The sequence below is a fragment of the Nicotiana tabacum genome, chromosome 4 (assembly GCF_000715075.1).
Source record: "Nicotiana tabacum cultivar K326 chromosome 4, ASM71507v2, whole genome shotgun sequence".
Lineage (NCBI taxonomy): Eukaryota > Viridiplantae > Streptophyta > Magnoliopsida > Solanales > Solanaceae > Nicotiana > Nicotiana tabacum.
Window position 1 is genome coordinate 17,526,123 of NC_134083.1, and position 25,608 is coordinate 17,551,730.

A 25,608-nucleotide genomic window follows, 5' to 3' on the forward strand; every position below is an offset into this window, starting at 1 on the left:
AGTTGCAGAGGCTTTCTATTGGTTTCTATTTCTTTTCCTTTTTCAACGTTTTTTACGTTTTGTCATTTAGGTTGTTTGGCTTTATATAGCAAGAATGACATTTGCATTTAGTTTCTCTTTCATATTTCCTGTGTTTGTCTTTTGAGGTGTATGGTCTCCAGAAATAAGTCATAATTAATTTTAAAATTAAATTTGATATAAATTTATCTTACGTTTGATTAGGATAAAATTATAATATAACTATTGAGATTGTAGTATTATTTTTATCCTTATGGGAAGGTGGGATAACTGATTTCCCAATCAAACGACCCTAAGATGGTGTGTGAAAATTATGTTCAGTCTTGATGAAATATATTTCCTATGAACTTCAAACATAGATGTCTATTTGTTTCTATATGATATATAAGTATAATATACTCCATTATTCTTACTTTTCCACAAATCAGATACTATGTGTTCGAGTTTACAGAACGGATAAAAGTGATTGTCTTAACTGTCTCTACCTCAAACAAGTCGCTAAAAGAAAGACTAGTTTGTCACATAACATATAACCACTAATATTTAGGAGTTCTAATTTTAATGCATTAACAATGTGTTTATCCGAAAAACGGATAGAGTTAAATTTATACGTAGTTTTAAGGATACGCGGTATAACTCGACACAAATTAAAAAAATAAGTAGGGATATATTGAATATTGACTGTAAAAAGGAATGAATACAAACCCTAATTGAGTAGAGAATGATTGATAAATGAACAAGATGAATCAATATCAAAAGCCCAAAAAAGGATAATATTTGCTATGTGTTATGTAAATCTCTATAATCTCTGAATGTGAGAATGTGTGAATGTATATCAATCTCCTCTTTTACAAATGTTAGTCACTCCTAATATAGTGGAGGAATCCTACTTTGGATATAATTAAAAATATATAGTGGGGATCCCATGATAGATTAATTAATTGACTTTTTCTTGATTCAAGCCGTGATTTCAGCCGAGATTTTCTCCCCAAATGCGGCTATAACGGCTTTGTTGTTCCTTGGCTCGGTCTCGATCTTGGTCGGTCTCTGGGTCTCGAGCTCGATCTTGACTTGATCTCGGTATTTGATCGGTCTCTGGATCTCAAGCTCGACCTTGACTCGATCTCGATATTTGATCGGTCTTTGGGTCTCGAGCTCGACCTTCCAACTTCACATCACAGCTCGATATTATAATGACGAACCTCGGTCCGTCATGCTCCAATCTGGATTAGTCGTACGAAAGGCAAACTCGGTTTTGACTGTATACAGATAGTCCCCTCGTTTCTCGGAAAGAAGGTGGCGAGAAACGATATGATATTTCAACCTCTGACTAGATACATACTGACGTCTACGACGAGCCCGATTGTGACGTATGTGACAAATGTCACGTCGGTCCAGTTACTAAGGCATTAAATGTGCGTCAGTCGATGGTCGGCCAATGTCAATTTTGAATCGTCACTGTGAAATTTATAAATAGCCCTCTTATTCATTATTTCAAACTTTTACCTTCAAATCTCTTTCCATTCCAATCTTCAAAGTTCTTCGCCTTCCCCAAAGCTCTCTATTTTCAAGTTTTGCAATTTTTTCGCTTGTTCTTCTCAAAACACCAAATACTTCACTCTTCCTTCTTTTTTGTTCATAAAAATTTAGATGGCAAAAATATCTAAAATTATTCCGCAGAAAGAGGTTGCTTCCTCATCTCGGCCGGCCGGCGAGAAATAGTGGTGGAGCCACGCCTTGAAGAGCTTTTTCCCGGGGGGTGCGTTATTGATTCTAATTTTAAGGTCGAGAAACCCTCGTCGGTTACTGGTCGATGCGAGCCAGTATCGAGATATATATGCTCGATACCAAAAAGCCTTCTTGACCTGGTGAAAAAAGACTGTCATTGGGAAAATAAAGAGGTTGTGATACCGGCACCGGAGGAGGCGATCACTACCCACGTGGAAGGGTACCTGAGTGTTTACACTTATCCTTTCACGCTGGGTCCCCTCGATTCAGTCACCGTCGATTTTTGCAAGAAATACCAGGTGACCCTCCGTCAAATTCACCCTTCTTACTGGAGGATTGTGATACTGCTTCGTTTTTTTATGAGAAAATCGATGAGCTTCCCTTCACCTGCGACCACCTCGTAAGATTATATAACCCTTGACTTTACCGAGGTGGGCTGATAAAGCTTCAATGCCGGGCCACCAAGGCGTTCGCCTCGAGCATAGATGAAGACAAAGATCGATGTTGGATGGGCCGGTTCGTTCGAGTGAAGATCTCAGACCTAATCCCGGCTGAGAGTATGCCATTTTCCGAGAAATGGAATATGAACCGTAAGTGTGATCCCGTTTTTAAGTTTTGTTGTTTTACTTCTTCATCCTTCATTATCAATATTTTTCTTGACGCAACCGTTTCTTGGATGCCGGGTGCGGTTCCCTATCTCGAGAACTAGGTCAGGAGCCTGGTTTCGACGTCAACATACGCCGAGCGCACATGGCGAGATTTGTCAAAGGGCAGGTGGGAGGCTCGTACTCATGGTAAACCTTCTTCTTGGCTCATCGATTTTCTTACTGTTCAAGCATTTTTTTCAGGCATAAGTTTTACTTACTTTTCTTTCTTTGTAGGTCTCGAAAAAGATGCGGTTATGAGACCCCCATTAGGTGATGAAGAAGCTTTACCGCCTATCTCAAAACCGGAGAAGGTGATTAAGAGAAAAAAGGCCTCGGACTCCGAGGGTCAAAAACCCAAGAAGAGAGCAGCTCGTAAACCCAAGGTGAACATAATCCCTTTGAATATGGAATCGGTCCTGAGTCTAAGGGATGAAGAAGAAGAAGAAAGTGATTTCGGGCTGGTGGCCCTGCACGGTCTGGCCTCGATATTCAAAATACTTCGGTATCGGTGGGAGTTGATACTGCTCCGTCCAGGCTTGATGAGGTCGAGGAGGAGACTTTGACCCAAGTTCCCAAGCCGAGGGGGACCGAGGATATTTTACCTCGAGGCAAAGAGACCGTCGAAGAAACTGTGGATGCCGGTGTGCAAACCGAGCTTGAGGCTCCCCAAGACGGAGGCGACGCCCAAAAATACCTACTCGGGACAATAGAGATTGGGAATTCCCCCTCTTTCCCTTCATTTTCCCAGTCGATGATACATGATGCTCAAGCTGTGGAGACTTGTCACGGAGAAGGAGCCCATAGAGAGGAGGACCCTTTCCGTGGTTATTTTATCGGGGTAGAAGATGTCACCGGTCCGAGTGACTTGGAGGCTCCGAAGAAGAGCTCGAGCGAGGTAGGAGTGCCTTGCCTTTTCAACAAAGCCCAACAGGCCCTGAATCGGGTAAGTTCATACTTTCTTTGCCAATTTTCATACTTGTGTTTTCTTTCCTTGTATAATCCCTTCTTTTTATTTTTGTAGGCTTTTGTGTTTCATCACGAGGCATTTTTCCAATCCCGAAGGGAGCTGAGCCAGTACGAAGCTGAAGTTCGAAGGCTTACTGAGGAGAGAGATGCCTTCAAGCTTCTCAGTGAGTAGAGAGAAAGAGAAGTAAAAGGACTCCGGGCTGAGCTAGAAGCATCTCGAAAAGAACAAGCTGAGCTGGCCTTCGCAGGTAAAAAGAATCTTTGAATTTAATGATATTGACTCAAGAGTGATGGCTAACAGTTCGGTCCCGCAGGTCGAGCAAAAGTTCGATGTGATCAGGCAGCTTCGTGTTGAAGTGGACGTAGTGAAATCGGAGGTCGAGGAACGGAAGAAGAACATGGGCTGCCTCGCCTCAGAAAAGGAGACTGCCCCAACTCAACTGGCTTCGGCTGAGGCCCAACTCCGAAGCTTGAAAGAGAAAGCCTTGGTGCAAGCCAAGAAAATCGAAGTTCCAGTCTCGGTTGAGCTCAACAAATTCTAATCGAGAGAGACCGGCCATAGAACTTGCAGCAGCCAAATCGGAGGTCGAGAAAACCATGGCCAATACTGATGCAATGGTGTCCGTTTATCGATCTGATGCCGAAGTTGCTTAGGTTCGAGCAAAGGAGGTTGCTGAGGCTGCTCAGGCTCAAGCAAACTGGGTTGCCGAGCATGCTAAATGCCAGTCTTGAAGGGAGACTCTCGAAGAGATCCATGCTCGCGGCTTTGATCTTACAGCCGAGATCGAGAAAACTAAGGAGCTTGAAGCCGAAACCAGAGTGTTGGCCTTTCCCGATGATGATGATACCGGGAGTACGAGCGGATCTGAAAGTGAAGGGGGCCTCGAGGGTGAAGATGCTGCTCCCGGAGAGGACTAAGTCCTTTAGTATTTTTTGTGTTTCTTATAAGACCGGTTTTGGTCTTTTGTAGAGAAATTTTATCGGGCCATGCTGCCCTTGTAAATGATTTTTGACATGTATAAAAAAAACTTTCTTCCTTTCTGCCTTATAAAATTGTGAAGTTATTTTCTAACGCCGGGGTTTAGATAATTTGATCAAAATGGAACTAGTGTAACCCTTAGACCTTTTGATCGAGTGAGTACTTGCTCGAACTCGAAGTAAAGTAATCCTTGGTTTTTTAGTTGAGCGAGGACGGTCTCTCGAACTCAAAGCAGAAAACAACCCTTAGGTTTTATGATTGAGTGAGTGTTTGCTCGAACTCGAAGTAAAAAACAAACTTTAGGCTTTATGGTCGAGAGAGTGTTTGCTCGAACTCGAGTAAAAAGCAGCCCTCAGGCCTTATGGTCGAGTGAGTGTTTTCTTGAACCCAAAGTAAAAAAATAGTCCTTAGGCCTTATGGTCGAGTGAGTGTTTGCTCGAACTCAAAGTAAAAAATAGCCCTTAGGCCTTATGGTCGAGTGAGTTTTTGCTCGAATTCAAAGTAAAAAACAGCCCTTAGGCCTTATGGTCGAGTGAGTGTTTGCTCGAACTCGAAGTAAAGTAACCCTTAGGTTTTTGTAAAAAGGATTGTTTATGGCCTTGTCCCCTTTCCGTCTTAAACGAGTTTCTTATCATTCGTATTTGCGAAACTTGTAATGCCTTAGCATGAAATAGGGACTTATTCGAGAGTTCGAACAATTTTTGTACTCATTAGAGTTTTCGAGGCTTGATATTATCGAAGCCTTTTATGATTTTTCTGGGGGATAGCCTTTCTGACCCTGTTATGTAACGGAATTCGGATGTCTCCGATTCGTGTTAATTCAGCCGTAGCCTCTTTAGTCCGAGATTTGCGTCTTGAGCTTATTTTCCCGTTTTACTTCAAGCTTGCCCAAAGTATCAGTCCCCGAATGGGGTGGCGTGGCTTATAAAAATCCTTATTTAGTTCGGGATTTGCTTCTTAGGCTTATAATCTTCGGAGTTTATATAATTTGATCTCGTCGGTTTTTTGGACGGCAGTCCCCGATTTGTGGGGTTAATCATTCGAACTCCGATCATGGTCGGCCCTTAAGCTGTTTGCATAACACAAGTAGAAGAACCTTTCTAAGGTATGAGATATCGGTAAAGAAGGAATTTCTCTTTATACATCATTATACATGCGTACATGTTTTGAGTCAGGGCTCGAGCAAACTATGCGGGCATGGTTCGTTTTGACCATTTGTCCCTTACAAATTTTTCCTATCGAGACCCTATTGCCATAAAGTAATTTCCTTGCATCGAACTTGATATATTCTAGGGCAATGCCCCCCAGTATTCGCGGTTGATTGTAAAGAGGCCTCGGATACTGTTGAATTGTTCTAAGTTAGCACGATCAATGGTTGCCTCATTAAAAACCTCATCGGAAAACCCATTTGGGACAAAACCGGTCCAAGAAAAAAAGAGTGCAACGCGTGCTTTCAGATCTAAAGGCTTCGTGTTGAAGAATCCATCCCTATTTCTGATCGAACACCTACAAGGGTTAGTTTCGAAATACAAATGAACATGGGAGGGTCGTACCTTAGTAGTAGTATCGTTTTAGGTATGATACGTTCCAATTGCTCGGTAGTCATTTGCCGTTTATCATACCGAGCTTGTAGGATTCTTTTCTGACGATTCCGAGAACCTGATACAGTCCTTCCCAGTTCGGACACAGTTTCCCTTCATTCGGATTTCGAGTGTTGGGGGTGACTTTTCTTAGCACCAAATCCCCGATTTTAAATGTCGAAGATTGGTTCTTCGATTGTAGTACCACTCAATTCGCTGTTTTTGGGCTGCCAGTCGGACGAGAGCGGCTTCTTATCTTTCGTCCAACAATTCTAGGCTAGTACTCATGGTCTAGTTATTCGACTCCTCTGTTGCATATCGAAACCTGATGCTAGGTTCTCCGACCTTGGCCGGGATCAGGGCTTCGACGCCATAAACCAACGAGAATGGTGTTGCTCCTGTACTGGATTTCGATGTTATGCGGTATGCCCATAGGACCTCGGGTAGTATTTCTCTCCATTTTTATTTGGCGTCGGTCAATCTCTTCTTAAAATTTTGGATTATGGTTTTGTTGGTCGATTCGGCTTGTCCGTTCCCGCTGGGATGATACGGTGTTGATATGATCCTTTTGATCTTGTGATCCTCGAGAAATTTAGTTATTTTGCTGTCGATGAATTATTTTCCATTATCACATACAATCTCGGATGGCATCTCGAATCGACATATGATGTGGTCCCAAATAAAGTCTATCACTTCTTTTTCTCTGACTTTCTCGAAAGCCTGTGCTTCAACCCATTTAGAGAAATAATCAGTCATAAACAAAATAAACTGAGCCTTACCTGGGGCCGATGGAAGGGGGCCAACGATGTCCATTCCCCATTTCATGAAAGTCCATGGAGATAGGACCGAGTGGAGTAGCTCCCCGGGTTGATAAATCATGGGCGCATGTCTTTGGCATTTGTAGCATTTTCGAACGAACTCCCTTGCATCCTTGCCCATATCGGTCCAATAATACCCCGCTCTGATTACTTTGTGGACTAGCGAATCGGCACCGAAATGGTTTCCACAAATGCCCTCGTGAATTTCCCGTAGAATGTAATCGATATCTCTTGGTCCCAAACATATTGCCAATGGTCCATCGAACGTCCTTCTAAATAGCGTTCCATCTTCGACAAGGTGAACCGTGCTGCCTTCATGCGTAGAGCTCTCGATTCCTTTGGATCTGATGGAAGCTTCCCATTTTTGAAGTACTCTATATATTTGTTTCTCCAATCCCAGGTTAAACTTGTGGAGTTTATCTCAGCGTGACCTTCTTCGATTACCGATCTCATGAGTTGTACGACAGTCCCCGAGTTGAGTTCGTCATCTTCGACCGATGAACCTAAGTTTGCAAGAGCATCGGCCTCGCCTAAAGTCCGATTGACATAATAAATACGAAATTGCGTACCTCATTTTTCTCGAACCAGAACTCCACTTACCGCTATCTCTGAGACAACTAAGTACAGGTAAAGTTGTTCGTCCACTTTTGGGGTATGAAGCAACGGCGGGCTCGATAAATACCGCTTTAGTTCTTCCAAAGCCGGTTGGCATTCCGGAGTCCATGCAAAGTTGCTTTTCTTCTTAAGCAGTGAGAAAAATCGGTGGCTCATATATGAGGATATCGAAATGAATCGTCCTAGGGCGGCTATCCGTCGCGTTAGCCTCTGCACGACCTTTACATTATTTACTACCGCGATGTTCTCAATAGCTTTTATTTTATCGGGATTGATCTCGATTACTCGATTGGACACCATAAAACCAAGAAACTTGCCCGAGCCACCCCCGGATGCACATTTTTCAGGGTTGAGCTTCATATTGTACTCCCTCAGTATGTCGAAAGTTTTCTGCAAATGCTTTAAATGGTCCTCTGCTCGCAGGGACTTAACTAACATGTCATCAATATAAACTTCCATTGATTTTCTTATTTGGTTTTCAAACATTCGATTTACTAGGCGTTGATAAGTTGCACCAGCATTTTTAGACCGAATGGCATTACGTTATAACAGTAGGTACCGTACTTAGTGATAAACGAGGTCTTTTCCTGATCCTCCGGGTTCATCTGTATCTGGTTGTATCCGGAGTAGGCATCGAGAAAATTGAGAGTCTCGTGGCCGGCCCGTGGCATCGATCATACGATCGATATTAGGCAAAGGAAAAGAATCCTTAGGGCATGCTTTGTGCATGTCTTTATAATCTATACACATTCTAAGTTTGTTTCCCTTCTTAGGGACTGCCACCACATTTTCTAGCCATTCAAGGTATTTTACTTCTCGAATGGATCCTATTTTTAGAAATTTGGTTACCTCGTCATTGATGAAAACATGTTTGACCTTGGACTAGGGCCTTTTTTTTGCTTTACCGGATGAAATTTCGGATCCAAGCTCAGTCTATGAGTGGTTATTTCTGGTGGGATCCCTGTCATGTCAAGATGGGACCAAGCGAAACAGTTCATGTTAGCTATAAGAAATTGAATAAGCTTTTTCCTGAGCTCGGGATCTAACCCCGTGCCCAGGTATACCTTTCGCTCGGGCAGATGTTCGATTAGCGTGATTTGCTCCGGTTCTTCGACCGTTGATTTGGTAGCGTCGGAATCATTAGGGACCACGAAGGATCGATGGATCCCATAGTCATCATCTTTGTCAGTCTTCTGATTCTCTAGTTGGGTTGAGGCTGACGTTTGTGATTGATATTTGGTATCCCGTTCCTCTTTGAGTATGATCCCTTTGTCGATGATAGTGAAGATATCGGAATCACTTCATCGACGACAAACATTTTCTTTGCGGCCGGTTGCTCCCCGTAGACCATTTTAATTCCCTCCGATGTTGGGAATTTCAGAACTTGGTGAAGGGTCAAGGGCACTACTCTCATGTTTTGGATCCTTGGCCTCCCGAACAGGGCGTTATATCTCATATCGCCCTCGATCAAGTGGAACTTCGTTTCTTGGATGGTCCCAGCCACGTTTACTGGCAAAATTATCTCGCCCTTAGTAGTTTCACACGCCATATTGAATCCGTTTAGTACCAGGGGTGCGGGCACGACCTGGTCCTGTAGACCGAGTTTCTCTACGACCCTTGATCGAATGATGTTGACCGAACTACCTAGACCAATTAACACACGCTTAACTTGAGTTTTATTCATAAGTGTAGATATTACCAGTACATCGTTATGGGGTTGCATGATTCCTTCCGCGTCTTCGTCACTAAAGGACAAGGTTCCTTTTGGTGTGTAATCCTGAACCTGAGACAATCGACATCTTAGTGCATTTAAGCACCGGCCCCTGGGGGATATCGATCCCTCCGATGATCGTGTGGATGATGTGTTGTGGCTCTTTTTGTTCGTTTTGTCTATTGAAATCTTTGTTTTTGAAATGGTTTTTGGCCCGGTCACTTAAAAACTCTCGAAGGTGCCCTTCATTGAATAACCGGGTTACCTCCTCTCTCAACTGCCTGCAGTCTTCAGTTCTATGGCCATGGGTGCCATGATACTTGCACATTTGATTGGGATTTCTCTGGGCTGGATCGGACTGCAGAGGTCGAGGCCACTTAGTATCTTTGATGCGTCCGATAGCCGACACGATGGCGGATGCATTAATGTTGAAGTTATATTCTGATAACTGCGGTGCTTCCTTAGGTCCGGTATGCATGTCGAACCTATTCTTGTTCATCAAACCCCGAGACCCTTGGCCTCGATCATTTCTCCTTTCGCCTCGTACGGAGTTGCGTGCAGGTTCGCTACCCCTACTATCTCCGTTATATGACCGATATCGGTCCTTGCTCGACCTTGGTTCTCGGTCGATGTCCCTTTTAATAACGGACCCAGAACCCAACTGGTCATCTTCGACTCTAATCTTCGATTGATATCGATTATGTACATCGGCCCAAGTAACAGCCGGGCACTCGATCAAATTCTGCTTCAACTATCGTGAAGCCATCGAGCTTCGTTCGTTCAGTCCTTGAGTGAAAGCTTGAACATCCCAATCATCCGTGACCGGTGGTAGATCCATTCGTTCTATTTGAAAATGAGATACGAACTCTCTTAGCATCTCGTTATCTTTTTGCCATACCTTGAAAAGGTCCGACTTCTTGGTCTCGACCTTTATAGCTCCGGCATGTGCTTTTACGAAAGAATCTTCAAGAATAGCAAAAGAATCGATATAGTTATGCGGTAAATTATGATATTATATCATTGTCCCCTTTGACAGGGTTTCCCTGAACTTCTTCAATAATACGGATTCGATCTCGTCGTCTTCTAGATCGTTCCCTTTAATGGCACATGTGTAAGAGGTGACATGTTCGTTGGGGTCGATCGTCTTATTATATTTAGGAATTTCGGGCATGCGAAACCTCTTAGGGATCGGTTTGGGAGCCGCGCTCGGGGGGGGGGAAGCTTTTGTACAAATATTTTGGAATCCAAGCCCTTCAATACCGGTGGTGCCCCCGGGATCTGATCAACCCTGGAGTTATAAGTTTATACTTTTTCGTCGTTTGCTTCAATCCTCTTTTCTCCTGACTTAATTCATTTTGTCAGTTCCTCGAGCATCCTAATAATTTCGGGATTAGTCCCCAATTCTTGTTCACTTGATCTTACTACAGCTGGCCCCGTTTTGTGGGTGACTTCTCAAGGTGGACGGGGCTCGGCCCTGCTCGGTGCCTTGGTTTGGCTCTGCAACTGAGCTATTACTACCTGTTGAGCTTGCAACATTTCAAAAATCATACGCAGGCTGATCCCGTCTTCTCCAACATTTTGGGTATTTCAAATTGTAGATCGAGTTCCACCATGAATGTTATTTTCGGGGTCGGAACGTTGGTTCGCCTCGATGGCCATATGTGAATTAAAGTCAATTAGATCTACGACCCGAGCTCCAACTGGATCGACGAGTGGCCTTTCATCCCCCGTCGCCAGGTTGTTGTTCTCATCTTAAAGGCCAGCTTCGTTGTCAATAGGTAGGGCCATTAATTGAGAGTTCGTCGTTTTTAACCTGAAATCAAAGACACTTCCAAGAGCAAGTGTAAAATGGTGTGTTTTGCGAGATTCGTACCAAATAACCACTGTTATCCTTAGCCCCACGGTGGGCGCCAAACTATTTACTCGAAAAACGGATAGAGTTGAATTTATACATAGTTCTAAGGATACGTGGTATAACTCGGCAAAAATTAGAAAAATAATTGACTGTAAAAAAGAATGAATATAAACCTTAATTGAGTAGAGAATGATTGATAAATGAACAAGATGAATCAATATCAAAAGCCCAAAAAAGAATAATATTTGCTAGATGTTATGTAAATCTTCATAATCTCTGAATGTGAGAATGTGTGAACGTATATCAATCTCCTCTTTTACAAATATTAGCCACTCCTAATATAGTGGAGGAATCGTACTTCGGATATAATTAAAAATATATAGTGGGGATCCCATGATAGATTAATTAATTGACTTTTTCTTAACTCAAGCCGTGATTTCAGCCGTAATTTCAGCCGAGATTTTCTCCCCAAATGCAGCTATAACGACTTTGTTATTCCTTGGCTCGGTCTCTGGGTCTCGAGCTCGACCTTGACTTGATCTCAGTATTTGATCGGTCTCTGGATTTCGAGCTCGACTTTGATTCGATCTCGGTATTTGATCGGTCTCTGGGTCTCGAACTCGACCTTGACTCGATCTCGGTATTGATCGGTCTCTAGGTCTCGAGCTCGACCTTGACTCGATCTCGGTATTGATCGGTCTCTAGGTCTCGAGCTCGACCTTCCAACTTCACATCACATCTCGATATTATAATGACAAACCTCGGTCCATCATGCTCCAGTCTTGATTAGTCACACGAAGGGCAAACTCGATTATGACCATATACACAATGTTTGAAATATTTAAACGATTGAATTATTTCAAAGGTAATTACACTTAACTCTATTTAGTAAGTATTCATGGATAATCTATTAATAAATATTAAGTAACCTTACTATAATATGTTAAATTACACTAACAACATAGACAGATGTAACGTGCTAATGACGCGTTCATTGGAACTTTCACATGTTGAATTGGAATTTGTTGGGTTTCAACCCGATGAGGCCGGACTTAGGGGCGACTCATCAGTATTCGAGGCCTAAAGCAAAGTCTTAATAAAAGTCATTATATATATATATAAAATTTAATGAGCATCATTTTTTGAAAAATTAGACAAGTGAGTATGTGAAATGAAAAAAAATGAGAACTTGATTTTATAAAGTACAAAAAAATTATGAATTTTACGTTGATTGCATTACAACTGAAATGAGAGAACCGAGAAAACATACTTCCTCCGTCCCAACTTATGTGAATCCTTTATTTTTAGTCAGCCCTCTTTCTATATTTGGTAATAATCCAACTTTATATTTTCTTTTTTACCCTTAATGAGATGATTTCTAGCCACAAAAGTTTCTATGATTTATTTTAGATCACAAGTTTTAAAATTTTTCTTTATTTCATAACTCCATGTCTAGTCAAACACTTTCATATAGATTGAGACAGAGAGAGTATAATTTATGTGAGAAAAATAAATAATAAGTTAGATTATTAGATATAGTTACGTGACTAACTAATGAGAGAGAAATATAATTTAGTAAAAATGTAAAATAAGATTGACAGAAAACTATTTTGATTATATTAATTAGAGGAAGAAATTGAGTTATTAAAATTAATATGACAATAAAGAAATAATTATATAAATAATATGCTATATATAAAAAAATAGTAATTTTGAGACCCTTAAATTCTTGAGGCTTAAAGTTAGGAAGCAAGTGCTTCACTTGCTTTAGGGTCTTGCCGCCCCTGGCTGGACTACAACCCATAAACCACAATCACCTACATCGTTCCACACCATATGATCAACCCAATAACCCATACTTAGCATTTGTTGTAGGAAAAATATTTAGAAATAGTCTAATTTACGATTAATGATTGAAAAATAGCCACAGTTTCTAAAGTAATTAAAATTTAGTCATTTTTTTCATGTAAAGATAAAATCTAAACAAATACCTTTAAAAATTTAAAAAAATTCCAGCATAATATGCTGTAGTTCGAACATTTACATATGAGATTCCAGTATAATATGCTAGAATTTCATAATGTGCTGGAGTTCCAACATAATATGCTCGAAATTTATATGCAGAACTCCAAAATCCAGCATATTATACTGAAAACTTCCATATTTCAGCTAAAATAGTAGTAACTATTTTTTAATAATTTTATAAATACAAATTATTTTTTAATTATCAGTCCCAAAACTATCTAACCATATTATTTTCACGTTATTGTATCCTGCTATTCAAGCCCATGATTTAAATAGGGCCAGTATTTTCAGTTCTGGATACTATGCTTAATTAAGTGATCAAATATCAGATAAACATCACTTGGTGGCTTCAGGAGACTTCTACGTCCATGTGGCAGTGACGTGGACTCATTTCTATTCGGCATGTGTCAAACTCCCATTTGGTAAAATCATAGGGGTCTTGTCCTATTATATCCTAGGTGTCTCCGGAACCCTCTGTTCTCCTATTATTAAATGGATCACAAACGCAAAAGTGATCATCCGCAAACAATTCGATTTTGAGCAGATACACTAAGCTTAGAATCATATAATATCAAAATTCTTAACTTAGTTCGATCTACAGCAATTGTTTACTCCTATGGCTTTTAGATCAGCGGTAAGTTCCAATTACTTCTATTATTATATAACTTGCCAACTTGGTGTGATGATTGTTGCTCTTTCGCTCATTATTCATCTTGATGCTAGATTAAAGTAAGATAAAAGGTTTTTTTTTTCCCCGATGTTGCAGACTTATCTAAAATCCATTGTTAGTCACTTATTAAAGGGAAGTTCCTCAGTAAATTATGCAACAGCAGCCACTTCAAGATTTAAGGGAGCGTCACCACCCGTCCAACTTAAAGCGACTGTGCCCAAGTAAGATTATCGTTCTACTCCATAATCTACTCCTTTTACGTAAAGGATTTTACGGTTTATGTATGCCACTGGCCGCGAAGCCGAGAATTTTACGGAGGGTGTTCAAAATTTAATATACACTTATAAAATATTATTTTTGGCCTATATACATAATATAAGTTTCTAGATATACAATATAATTTTTTGTTGACAACCCTTAAATGTATGTGGCTACCCACTAGCCACTGAGTTTGTTGTTGTTGTATGCGGATGATGGCCTAATTCAGAATTTAGTATCAAGTGAAATAAAAAAAATAAGAGCGGTCTTATTATATGTTTGCATTTTAATTTTTAAGACGTATGCATACTCCAGAAATGGATTCAATTTAATATTCCTAAATTCGCCTCTGATAGTTACAGGTCAAAGAAGGGAGACTTTGTGCCAGTGTGTGTGGCGCTAGGAATGATCGGACTATCGGCGAGTTTCGGGCTGCACACGGCGATGCATCAGCTGAGGCGAGCCCCTAATGTGCATGTAAAAAAATCAAGGAGGGAAACTCTGCCTGAGATAGTGGAGCCAGAACATGTTGCAGAAGATGCAGATAAGTTCATTAACAAATCTTTATTCCGAAAGGTGGCTCACATTCAGGATTTTTCTACTAGCCGTGTCATTCCTGATCCAGCTCATGGCGACGTTTATACCAAGTTAGTAGTAAAGCTAATACAACTATTTAATTACTTCTATTACTTGCTTTTCAATTTTGTTTCTCTTTTCGATTAGCACAAATATGGGATAGTATTGGTACTTATCTAGCAATTTTATTATTGCAGGAAGCCGGGTGTAGTGACCTTGAAGACTGTAGGAGTGGATCCAAATTAAGCTGTAAATTATATGTAGGTTTTGTGGAGTACTTTGGTTGTATTTTAGAGTTTAATCTGTAATTATATAACACTGTACGAAAATATGATAGAACTCATATAGTAGATCAGTAGATGTTTAAGATTACGTGATGGTGTTACTCTTGATATTGTGCATGTTTATGAATGAGAGTACTATAAATATGTAGTACAGCTTTGTGAATACTATGGCAATGACTGATGCAATTGGGCTACTTTCCAATGCCATGTGATGTTTTTTTGCCTATCTCGATGGACGACTTTCGACTCTGCTACACGTTGCAAAATTATATATTGGCCACCTAGCTACTTCTACTATATAATATAGTGCAAAGGGACAAACTGTCTTCTTCTTATTTTCTTTCTAATTTGTATCTTACTAAGTTTGTGGGGTTTAAGGCGTTGAGCTTTGATATTGTTTGACCAAAAATATAATTCTTGGTTCAAATAATTAAATTTATGTGATTATGAATTAAACTTAGTTAATAATAATATTTCTAGATATAACTTTCGAGAGTGTGATAAACGTCAGACAGATCTGGTCGAATAATAATAACAGTATGCAATAACTATTCCAAAAAGTATGAGTAATAATGTAGCATTTAATAGCAATGAGAAGCAATAAATGACATTTAAGTAAATAGGAGGAATGATTCACCCAATAAAGGATGAGCTAGATAGTTGTTTCTCCTGACAATGATGAGTGACAGACAAATCCTTGAATGCTCGAATTATTTTCGGATATGATGAAAAAGTATGGAATAATATAGACAAGAATCTTAGTGAAAAGATGATATTTGTATATTAGTAAGAGTGAGAATCTTTTTTTATCAAAGTGTGTTCTTGCAAATGAATATTACATACCCCTATCATTGCCTCTTTTTTCTTTTAATAGTACAAGTAAAGAAAATATCTACTAGAATATTTCCTTTTAATATCATATCCTGACAAACTAGCCGTTACAGCTCATGTCATTGATATTCAACTTCGATCTCGACTCTTGTTGACATCTTGACTACGGCTCTTGTTGACATCTCGACTACGGCTCTTGTTGACATCTCGACTAAGGCTCATGTCGACACTTCGGCCAAGGACTTTGCTGCATCCTGGGTCGCTTCGACTAACGTCGACTCCGAGAATCCTTCCCATTACATTACCTTGGCATGGATACTCTAAAGACAGATTTTGCCTCATACAGTTAGTCCCTCCACTTATTGAGATCGACTTCAGGCGGGGTCGATGAGCGGATCTGCTCATCACGGTAGAAACAATTGAGCGAGCAATTCAGGTTGTGGTGGTCACGGTGAGTCGACAACTTGGCCCTATGCGGACCACCTATTTCGAAACATCTCGATTTTCCCGATCGGTTTGTTGGAATTAGTCTGTCCACAGATTAGGATGACGTCTTGCGTCATAATGACGCATTTTCCCAAGGCGTTGCTTCGTTTCTCGTGAGCCCTTTGATTGAACCTGCCGCTTCGGTTACGACGCCAGTAATGATGAACCCTTTTTGATTTTGGTGTCCAGGTTCTTATAGATAGATGTGCTTGGGTGTATTTTTGAAGTAATAGACCTTCTACTCCAAAACTCCATATCTCTTTCTTTCTTCTCTGTGACTTAGCACTTTCTGTTTCAGGGGCTTTGTTGTTTTCGATCCTTTATTGCTTGATACTTTTTTTTCTTCCGATAAAAATATGACTACCGCACCTTCTGAATCTGGTGAGGGAAGTGAGCCGGTGCCTTTAGCGATGGTGATCCCTCCTCATGAGGAGAACGTTTCTACTGCCGCCAAGGACGGAAGCTTTCCCATGGTGGAGGAAATAGTTCCTCGTAACCCCGATACCAGGTCTGATTTCTCGAAATTACCTAAAGCCGAGCCCAGAACCTTCAAATCGGCGATGAAGGAGGCCGATTTGTTAGAGCTTAAGGCTAAATACGGCCTCCCTAATCACGTCGAATTGATCCCTGCCGGGTGGGATGCGATGCAGGTCCGCCGTCCAGGGAACTGCGCTTTCTCAGCCTACCCTTTTCATGTCGGCTACACTCTTCCTCTTCTTCCGCTAGTGGAGGAGTTTTGTCACTTCTACGGCGTTTGCCCGGCTTAGCTCGTGCCGTATGTCTACAAACTTATAAGGATGCTCACCAAATTTGCGGAGTTGGCGGGGGTCGAGCTCACACTTCAACACTTGACACACCTATTCACCTCCAGCTTTTATAGAGGGACGATGCTGAATCTTCGCCACCGAGGAGGTAAATCTTTGGTGGTGAAGATGGACGACAAGGTTAACCACCAATTATGGATCAACGTTTTCTTTGTTAGAATTGAGGACGTGGTGGCCAATGCCGATGGTTTCCCTAAGGCTTGGAATTGTACTTGTAAGTATGCGCCTCCTTATTTGTAGGTATCCAAATTTTCTTTTGTGTTTGGCTGTGATGCTAACCTTCTGCCCCTTCTTGTGCAGCTACGTGTTTGCCTCCGCCATTGGTCGATGATATTTCCAACTAGATGGGTCGGCTCCTTCCTCACATCATGGGGATATGTGAATGGTCGGGCTTCTTCAAAAGGTTTGGCCCCCATCTCCCTTCGACTGGTAAGTTATTCTCGTCTTTGGTCTCTTAGTTATTTATCTTTTGTGGCTTACTTTGACTGACTTTCTTTTCCCTTTGTACTTCCCTTAATTTCAGCTAGGGGGTCCTCGAGGAGGTCGAAAGCTCCCACACCCGCGTTCCGTAAGAGGAAAGTTGTTGCCTCTTCGGCTCCCGCCTCTTCTATGAACGAGACTGATTCTGCTCACTCCTAGGTCTTGCCCGTTGCTGCTCCAGTATCTGTTCCTTCTTTAGCTGCGAAGGTTTAGTCCGCAGAGCCTACGACTTCTCCTTTGTACTTTCTCATAAATGAGGAAGAGGAGTCATTGTGAGGTGATGGGGACTTGATGCCTCGTAAAGGGAGATCAGTGGACGTCGGCGATAGGATCGCCTAGGTTGTTGGCTCAATGGCGAGTGATTTTACACTGCGCGAGACAACGACTATTGTCATTAAAGATGATGTCAGGCCGATGTCTGAGATTCCGAGATCGGCGGAGGCCGACGAGGGTATCTCTCCCTTCTATGATGACGGAGGCCGAAGGGCTGACTACTAGAGCTTTTGACACTTCGCGGCAAGTCGAGTCGTCGACTTCGCGGCCAGTTGATGATACTTTTTTGTCGGCCGATGGGAGAGGCAAAGACGTTGACGAAGAAGGCTGTGATACGGGTTCAGTGATGCTAGTGACTTGAGGATGATGGAGGAAGGGTTTACCCAGCTCGAGGTAAGGCTAGAGGGGTCTACGAGGACCATTGCGATCCCCATGGATCGTGATATGCTAAAGAATACGGAGAACGTAGTTCCTGCCCTCGGCCCTCTTTTCTCTGAAATAGAGGGTGAAACCCTCAAAGAACTGAACGATGTCACCTTGTTGAGGAGCATAGTCGGCCTTGCTTTAAGGTGAGTATTTTTGGGCTTCGTCCTTTTGTGTTTTTTTTAAAAGTGTTTTGCCTTTGTTAGCAGGGGCATTTTCATTTTTGCCTCCCTTCCTTTTCTTTTTGTGAGTACAGACCATTATTTTGGATATTAAAAGTGCCCGAAGGGAGGAGAAGCGTATGAAAATATTTGAGAGGTTGAAAAATAAATATTTCGAGTACCGTGGCAAGTACCGTGAGTTTCGCATGCGGTTTGGTGAGGGCGGCAATTTGCAGGCCTTTCCAGATGAATTGAAGGAGAAGGATGACGAGTTGGTAAGAGTCATCAAGAAGTGTAGCGTCTTGAGGGAAAGTTAAGGAGTAGGGAAAAAAAGCTTGAGGTCAGCAGAGTCATAGAGGCCCAGTGCGGCGACCTTCAGGCACAAGTGGTCGAGCTGCGCAGACAATTGGAGGAATGCCGGCTCCAGATGGAGGTCCTTAATGGCGAAGTTGCTGAGAAAGTGGAATAGTTGGAGAAGGTTGAGGCGGCGCGGTCAGAGGATCTGAATAAGGCGGAGTCCCATAATACATAGATTCCTTCATAACTTATACATGTATTAGTTATACGGAAAAGAAAAACATGAACCAAATATTGTATTAGCAATGCTACATTTAAAAAAACAACCAAACATTGTATAACTTATGCTAGCTTCTATGTGGAGATTATTTGTTTCCCTTCTTTTAACCAAACAATGTATAAAGCTATCCTAGTTTTAATACATGGATAACTCCTCTCTAACCGGCTACCAAACGGCCTCTAAGGTTAAACCTTTCTTAAAAATATGAGTAGTACTGCGTTAATCTACAAAGTCAGGCGCTTATATCGTTTATATCAATAGTATGATAGTAATGCAAATTGTATGTATTTTCTTTAACTTTCCGTTTTAGCTTCTTCCTCCACATTCTCATAATTGTTCAACTCCTCTTCCAGTTTTCTTTTTTCCTTCTTGTCTTCTCTCTTCCTACTCAATTTATGTGCTTGGTTGTATAGTTATAAGATGAGTTTTGCTTTCAAATTTTCGGAATCGTTGCTGCGTAAAAATTATATAAATTGGGTAAATTGTTGGTCCATTATTTTCTGTGTTTGTACGCAAAAAATTGCGATTGATTGGGGGACCAATGTGACGAGGGTACTGGTGGCCAAATGCGGTGACAGAGCAGAAGATTGCGATGGTGGTGATCAGTAGTCTTTTCTTCTTCTCTTTTTTGTAAACTTTTGTATATTTTTGGCGGCATCTTCATGAGCCTTTGTAAAAAATATTTTAAGTATGAAATGCCAAATTTGGTCTCTGCATTTGCTTTTGTTTTCTGTACTTATATGTTTTTGCTTCTGTTGCTTGTGCATTGGAACATGGCCGAGCTCGTCAACTTTTTTGGTTGTGACCTTTCGTTAGGTTACGGTCAAGGGCCGATAGGTATTTATTCGAACGAGTTTGATCATAACTTTTCGTTTAAGTTGCGGCCGAGGGCCGGTTGTTAGTTCGAGCGAGGTCGACCACAACCTGAACTTAATTATGGTCGAGGGCCGATAGGTGGTAGTTCGAACAAGGTCGATCATAACTTTTATTTACTCATGGCCGAGGGTCGGCAGGTGTTAGTTGGAACAAGGTCGAACATAACCTATATTTAATTATGTCCTAGGGCCGACATATGTTAGTTCGAGCAAGGTCAAACTTAACCTGAATTTGAGATAAATATGCTGGTAAGTGTAAAGTTTATTGCCTTGACATTGTTGCATTTGTTACATACTTGGAGAAATTTACAGATTTTGGGTGTTGGCTGGCATTTCAGTCCCAGTCCCAGTCCCAGTCTATCTAGTCCCTTCATTGGTCGATCTGGAGAGTAGTGAGAGGTCGATCAATGAAATATTAACCAGGACTTGCCTTCGCGTACTTCAACTTTAAGTGTTCCCTTCGTCGCCTCGTTAAAAACCTTCTTGAGAAAACCCAGCTGGGACAAAACTTAAGTTAGGGAAAAAAGAGTACGACTTGGGGGACACTTTTTCTCTTAGAAGTTGAAGTATTTGAGGTGGCTGATATTCCAGTTGTTTGGTAGTAGCTTTCCTTCCATTGTTTCTAGTTGAAATGATTCTTTATTTGCTTTTGTTGTGATTTTTTACGGACCGTCCCAATTTATTCCCAGCTTGCCTTCCCTGAGATTTTTGCTCACTTGGGTTTTAGTGACCTGACCTTTGCTTTCTTGTTATAATAGCGTTCTGCTTGCTGTTTTTGGGCGATCATTCTTATATAGGCCATATCTCTTCGTTCGTCGACTTCGTCAAGTTCCTACCTTCTACCCTCGTCGTTGCTTGTGCCGCTCTCGTGGGAGTACCTTAGACTGGGCTCTCCGACCTTGACTGGTATTACCACCTCGGTCCCATAGACCAAAGAGTAGGGAGTCTATCCTGTGCTCGTTTTCAGAGTTGTTCGGTATGCCCACAATACTTCTGGTAGTACTTCCGGCCACAGTCCCTTGGTGTCCTCAAGCTTCTCCTTTATGATGTTTAGTATTAATTTGTCGGAGGACTCTGCTTGCCCGTTGCCCGTGGGGTGGTACGGGGTTGAGAGTATTCTTTTGATTTGCCATTTCTCGAAAAATTCTGCGATTTTCTTTCCTCGTGAATTGGGGTCCATTGTCGCAGCTGATTTTTTTGGGAAGGCCAAACCGACATATGATATTTCTCTATATAAAAGTGATTACCTCTTGTTCCCGTAATTGGGCGAATGCTCTTGCTTCCACCCACTTAGAGAAATAGTTAGTTAAAACTAAAAGGAATCGTACGTTACCTCGTCTTGCTGGGAGGGGGCCCACGATGTCCATTCCCCCATTTTATGAACAGCCAAGGTGAGGTGACCGAGTGGAGGTGTTCGCCCGCTTGGTGAATCACTGGGGCGTACTTCTGGCATTGCTCGCATCTTTTTTTTCAAAGTCTGCGGCCTCTTTTTTCATGGTGGGCCAGTAATATCCCGCTCGTATGAGACATCTGACCAGTGGTCAGTTGCCGGAATGAGCCCCGCAATGGCCTTCGTGGATCTCTTCAAGGATGCACCGAGTCTGGTTTGGGCCCAGGCAGTTCGCTAAAGGGCCGCCGTAGGTTCTCTTGTACATGTCGTTACGGAGGATACTGTATTTGGCTGCTTGTATTCTCAGTTTCCTGGCCTCTTTTTTATAGCGTGGGAGTGTGACGTCCTGCAAGTATGCGATAATACGATTGTGCCAGTCCCAAGTTAAGTTAATGGTTCTTACCTCGACTTGGTATAGCAATGAGTTGAGGAGATGGACCACGTTTTTATCTCCTGTTGTGATGCTTTTGGTGGTTGCGACTAGTTTAGCGAGGCCATCTTCCTCGGCGTTCTGTGCTCGTGGAATTTGGTCGAGCTGACATTCGTCGAACTCGGGCAGCAGCTTGTAGATTTCGGTCTGGTATTTTGGAAAGTCCCTGTGACTTGGTTGACTACGAGCTGAGAATCAGAGCGTAGTTTTAACCGTTTCGCCCCATACTATAGCACTAGTCTTAAATCTGCAATGACAACCTCATACTCGGCCTCGTTGTTAGTCATGTCTGGGCTCCTTATGGATTGGTGAATTACTTCGCCTGTTGGGACTTCGAGTACGAGTCCCAGTCTGAACCCCAACGCATTGGATGCACCGTTGGTGTATAAGAACCAGAGGTCTTGTGTTTCAGGGGAAGTTTGGACGGCTTCCCTTTCAACTTCATACGTTATTTTTGCACTGAAGTCAGAGACGAAATCAGCGAGCACTTGTGACTTTATCACCGTTCGTGGCTGGTACGTGATATCGTTCTCGCTTAGCTTGATAGCCCATTTGGCCAGCCTTCCCAATAGCTTGGGTTTATGCAAAATGCTTCTTAGGGGGGAAGTTGTGACGACCGAGATGGGGTGACATTAGAAATACGGTCTAAGCTTCTGTGAAGGTACGACTAAGGCCAAAGCTAGTTTCTCGAGGTGTAGGTACCTCGTCTCGGCATCGACTAGTGTTTTGTTAATGTAATAGATGGGAGATTGCGTACCTTTGTTTTCTCGAATTAGGACTGCGCTTACAGCTACCTCGGATACAGCTAGATAGACGAGGAGACGCTCCCCCGACTCTGGTTTTGAAAGCAAGGGCGGCGACGACAGGTATGCCTTTAGTTCCCTAAGAGCCTGGACGCATTCCGAAGTCCATTGTAGGCCATTATCTTTCTTAAGTACACCAAATAATTTATGGCACCTATCCGACGACCATAAGATGAACCTTGATAGGGCGGCGATATGGCCAGTCAACCTTTGGGCCTATTTTTTACTGGTCAAGTGTTCGGGTATCCCCCTCGATGGATTTAATTTGGTCAGGGTTGTCCTCGATCCCTCGCTGTAATACGAGGAAACCTAGGAAGTTTCCTGAGGTTATGCCGAACGCACACTTCTCCGGGTTGAGTTTCATTCCGTACTGTCTGAGTATGCCTAAAGTTTCGTTCAGATGGTCGATGTGATTTTCTCCCCTTTTAGACTTGACCAACATGTCGTCTATATATACTTTTATTGTCTTTCCAAGCTGATCCTTGAACATCCTTGTCACCAACCTTTGATAAGTCGTCCTCGCGTTCTTTAATCTGAAGGGCATGACCCTGTAGCAGTACGTTCCTTAGTGGGTGATAAACATGGTTTTATCCTGATCTTCTTCTTCCATGAGGATCTGATTATAGCCTGAGTAAGCATCCAAGAAGCTTAGTAGCTCATGTCCGGCCGTTGCATCAATGAGTTGGTCGATGCGAGGCAGCAGGAACGAATATTTTGGGAATGCTTTGTTCAAGTCTGTGAAGTCTACGTACATCCGCCATTTCCCATTCTTCTTTTTAACCATTACCACGTTGGCGACCCATTTGGGGTACTTCGATTCCCCGATGGAACCATTTTATAACAGTTTTTCCACTTCCTCGCGCACTGCGTCATGGATTGCAGAGTTGAATTTACACCTGACCTTACTTACCGGGGGGTGGAAGGGGTCGACATTTAATTTGTGCTTGGCGGTCTCCTTTGGTATACCCGACATATCTGCATAGCTGAAAGCAAACAAATCCGCGCTAGTTTTTAAGAATTGACTAAATTTACCTGGGTCCTGAAGTTTGCAACCGATATAGGCCTTCTCGCTATGGTCATTGGGGTCTAATTGAACAGGGTCGAGGTCTTCTATGGTCGATCCTGCAGCTTCGACCATGTCGGGATCTTTGATGCCTTCCCCAATCTCGTCATGCCCCGACCTCGACCGTGCTGATTTCTATGCCTCTTTTTCTTTGTCCTTCCTTTATTGGGACGCCATGTTGTCTAAAGCAATGCGATAGCATTCCCGGGATGTACGCTTCTCTCCTCGCATGCTGAATATTCCCCATGGAGTTGGGAATTTGACGACTTGGTATAAGCTGGAGGGGACGACCTTCATGTGGTGTATCCACGGTCGTCCCACTATGGCATTGTACACGATGTCTTGGTTCATGATGTGGAATATTGTTTCCAGAGTTATGCCGTCGGCCAAAACAGGGAGAGTAATTTTCCTGGACGTCCGTTCAACTGCATTGTTAAAACCAGCTAGCGTGATGCAGTGCGACACTATCTTATCCTCGAGTTTCATCTGGGTAAGTACTCGGGGATGAATAATGCACACGCTGCTCCCTTCATCTATCATAATACGTTTAACATTAGTATCTAAAATTCATAGAGTAATAACGAGGGTGTCATTATGAGGAAAAACCAAACCATCGGCATCCGACTTGTCGAAGATGATACTTTCTTCGAGTTCGTCGTACCGTTCATGGGTGATGGATTGCTTGAGTTTGTGGGTAGTGGTGAACTTTACGCTGTTGATAGAGGCATCGTCTCCGATAATCATGTTGATGGTACGAGTTGGTGAGGGTGGTTTGGGCGGTCCTTGATGTTCGCGTCCTCTAGCGAAATTAGTTCTTCCCTTATCGCTTAGCAGCTCTTTAAGATGTCCTTGTCGTAGCATATTCACAACTTCCTGCCTTAGGGCGATGCAGTCTTCCGTCTTGTGCCCTCGTTCCTGGTGGAACTCATAGAGGGCATCAGATTTTCTGGTATTAGGGTCCGATCGCATCTTTGGTGGCCACTTCACTTTTGGCCTGAGCTTCTCCAGGGCATAGACTATCTCTGTAGGTGACACACAAATTGTGAGCAGAAAATAGGGGCATACCTCTGTCATTCCGATGAGTTCCCGTCCTTGGTCTTGATAGATATGGGCCTTCTTTATAGCGGGGGGAGGAGGCGGCAACCGTTCTGATATATGGTTGATGCCATTCCCTGTTAGGTCGCCGAATTGGATGATCTCTTATGGTATTCTCTCTTCGATCCTTTTTTGATTCTGCTTGTACCTAGGTTAGTCGGTAGGTTGGCCCGTTGAGGTCGTCCTCATCTGCACGGACCTCGACACAGTAAGCATTATGGATTTCGTCCCAAGTGGTTGGGGGTACTTCATCAACCGGCTCAAGAGCTTCCTCGTAGCTCTTAAACCGTCCCTACTCAGCCCGTTTTGAAAAGTTGCGACCGTCATCCCTTCGGACACGTTTGGCAAAGTCATCCTTACTTGGTTGAATCGGGCGAGGAAGTCCCTCATCCCCTTTCCTAGAGATTGTTTAATAGCAAATATGCCGTTCACTCTCGCCTCGGCTTTCTTGGCTCCGGCGTGGGCCATTACGAACTTGTCGGCCATTTTTTCAAAGGTTTCTATGGAGCGTACTGGTAGATGTGAATGAATACCAGTTTAATTCCCCTCCTGCGAGGGTTTCGCCGAAATTCTTCAGCAAGATGGAAGACACATGTGCTTTGGCAAGGTCGTTGCCTTTTACGGCAATGACGTAATGAGTCACATGATCTTCAGGGTCAGTTGTGCCGTCATATATCCTGAGATAGGGTGGCATTTTAAAGGTTTTATGTATGGCATGCGGTGCTGCATCATCATTGTAAGGTTTCTCGACGAACCAGCCAGCGTCCCTTTTCGGCAGCAGCTTAGGAGCGCCCGATATCTTGTCAACTCTTTCCTGGTGTTCTTTTATTTGATCTCGGAGTGCCTTGTTTTCATTCGCCATTTCCTCCATCCTTTTCAGAATGGTTGCAGAGGCGTTGTCACATGCACTATCAGTGACATTGTGAGTAATACCTGTCGTTGGAGGAGGAGGTTGGTCACACTACTCGTTCGCTGGTTGTATAGTGCAAGCCCTTGAGTTTTCTGTAGTCATGTCCCCGGCGGGCTTATTGAGGACGCTGGTTAGCGTGTCAGTTAGCCACGCTTCAAGGAGCCTTTTTATAGCAGGGGTGTCTCATCCACCACAGACGTGAAGACTCCCATACTATGAGATTTTGTGATACTGTAATGAGGGGGCGGTGACCCATC

The 25,608-nt window shown here is 42.6% G+C and overlaps 1 protein-coding gene across 2 annotated transcripts; it reads left to right on the top strand.

Annotated features, from left to right (window-relative positions):
* Positions 1–13,436: 13,436 nt before the first annotated feature.
* LOC107769190 (uncharacterized) lies at positions 13,437–14,898 on the top strand. Of its 2 annotated transcripts, none has more exons than XM_016588392.2 (4): positions 13,437–13,576; positions 13,709–13,833; positions 14,227–14,517; positions 14,644–14,898. In XM_016588392.2, the coding sequence occupies exons 1-4, from the start codon at positions 13,559–13,561 to the stop codon at positions 14,690–14,692; spliced, it is 483 nt and encodes a 160-aa protein (XP_016443878.1). In that variant the 5' UTR covers positions 13,437–13,558; the 3' UTR covers positions 14,693–14,898. The 2 variants fall into 2 exon arrangements, with proteins under 2 accessions (XP_016443878.1, XP_016443879.1); XM_016588393.2 differs by having other exon boundaries at positions 14,233–14,517.
* The last annotated feature ends 10,710 nt before the right edge of the window (positions 14,899–25,608 follow it).

Excerpts from the sequence above, each read along its gene's own strand:
- LOC107769190 (XM_016588392.2), top strand. Across the intron at positions 13,834-14,226 it reads CTTAAAGCGACTGTGCCCAA|TTACAGGTCAAAGAAGGGAG; the intron begins GTAAGATTATCG and ends CGCCTCTGATAG. Across the intron at positions 14,518-14,643 it reads CATGGCGACGTTTATACCAA|GAAGCCGGGTGTAGTGACCT; the intron begins GTTAGTAGTAAA and ends TTATTATTGCAG.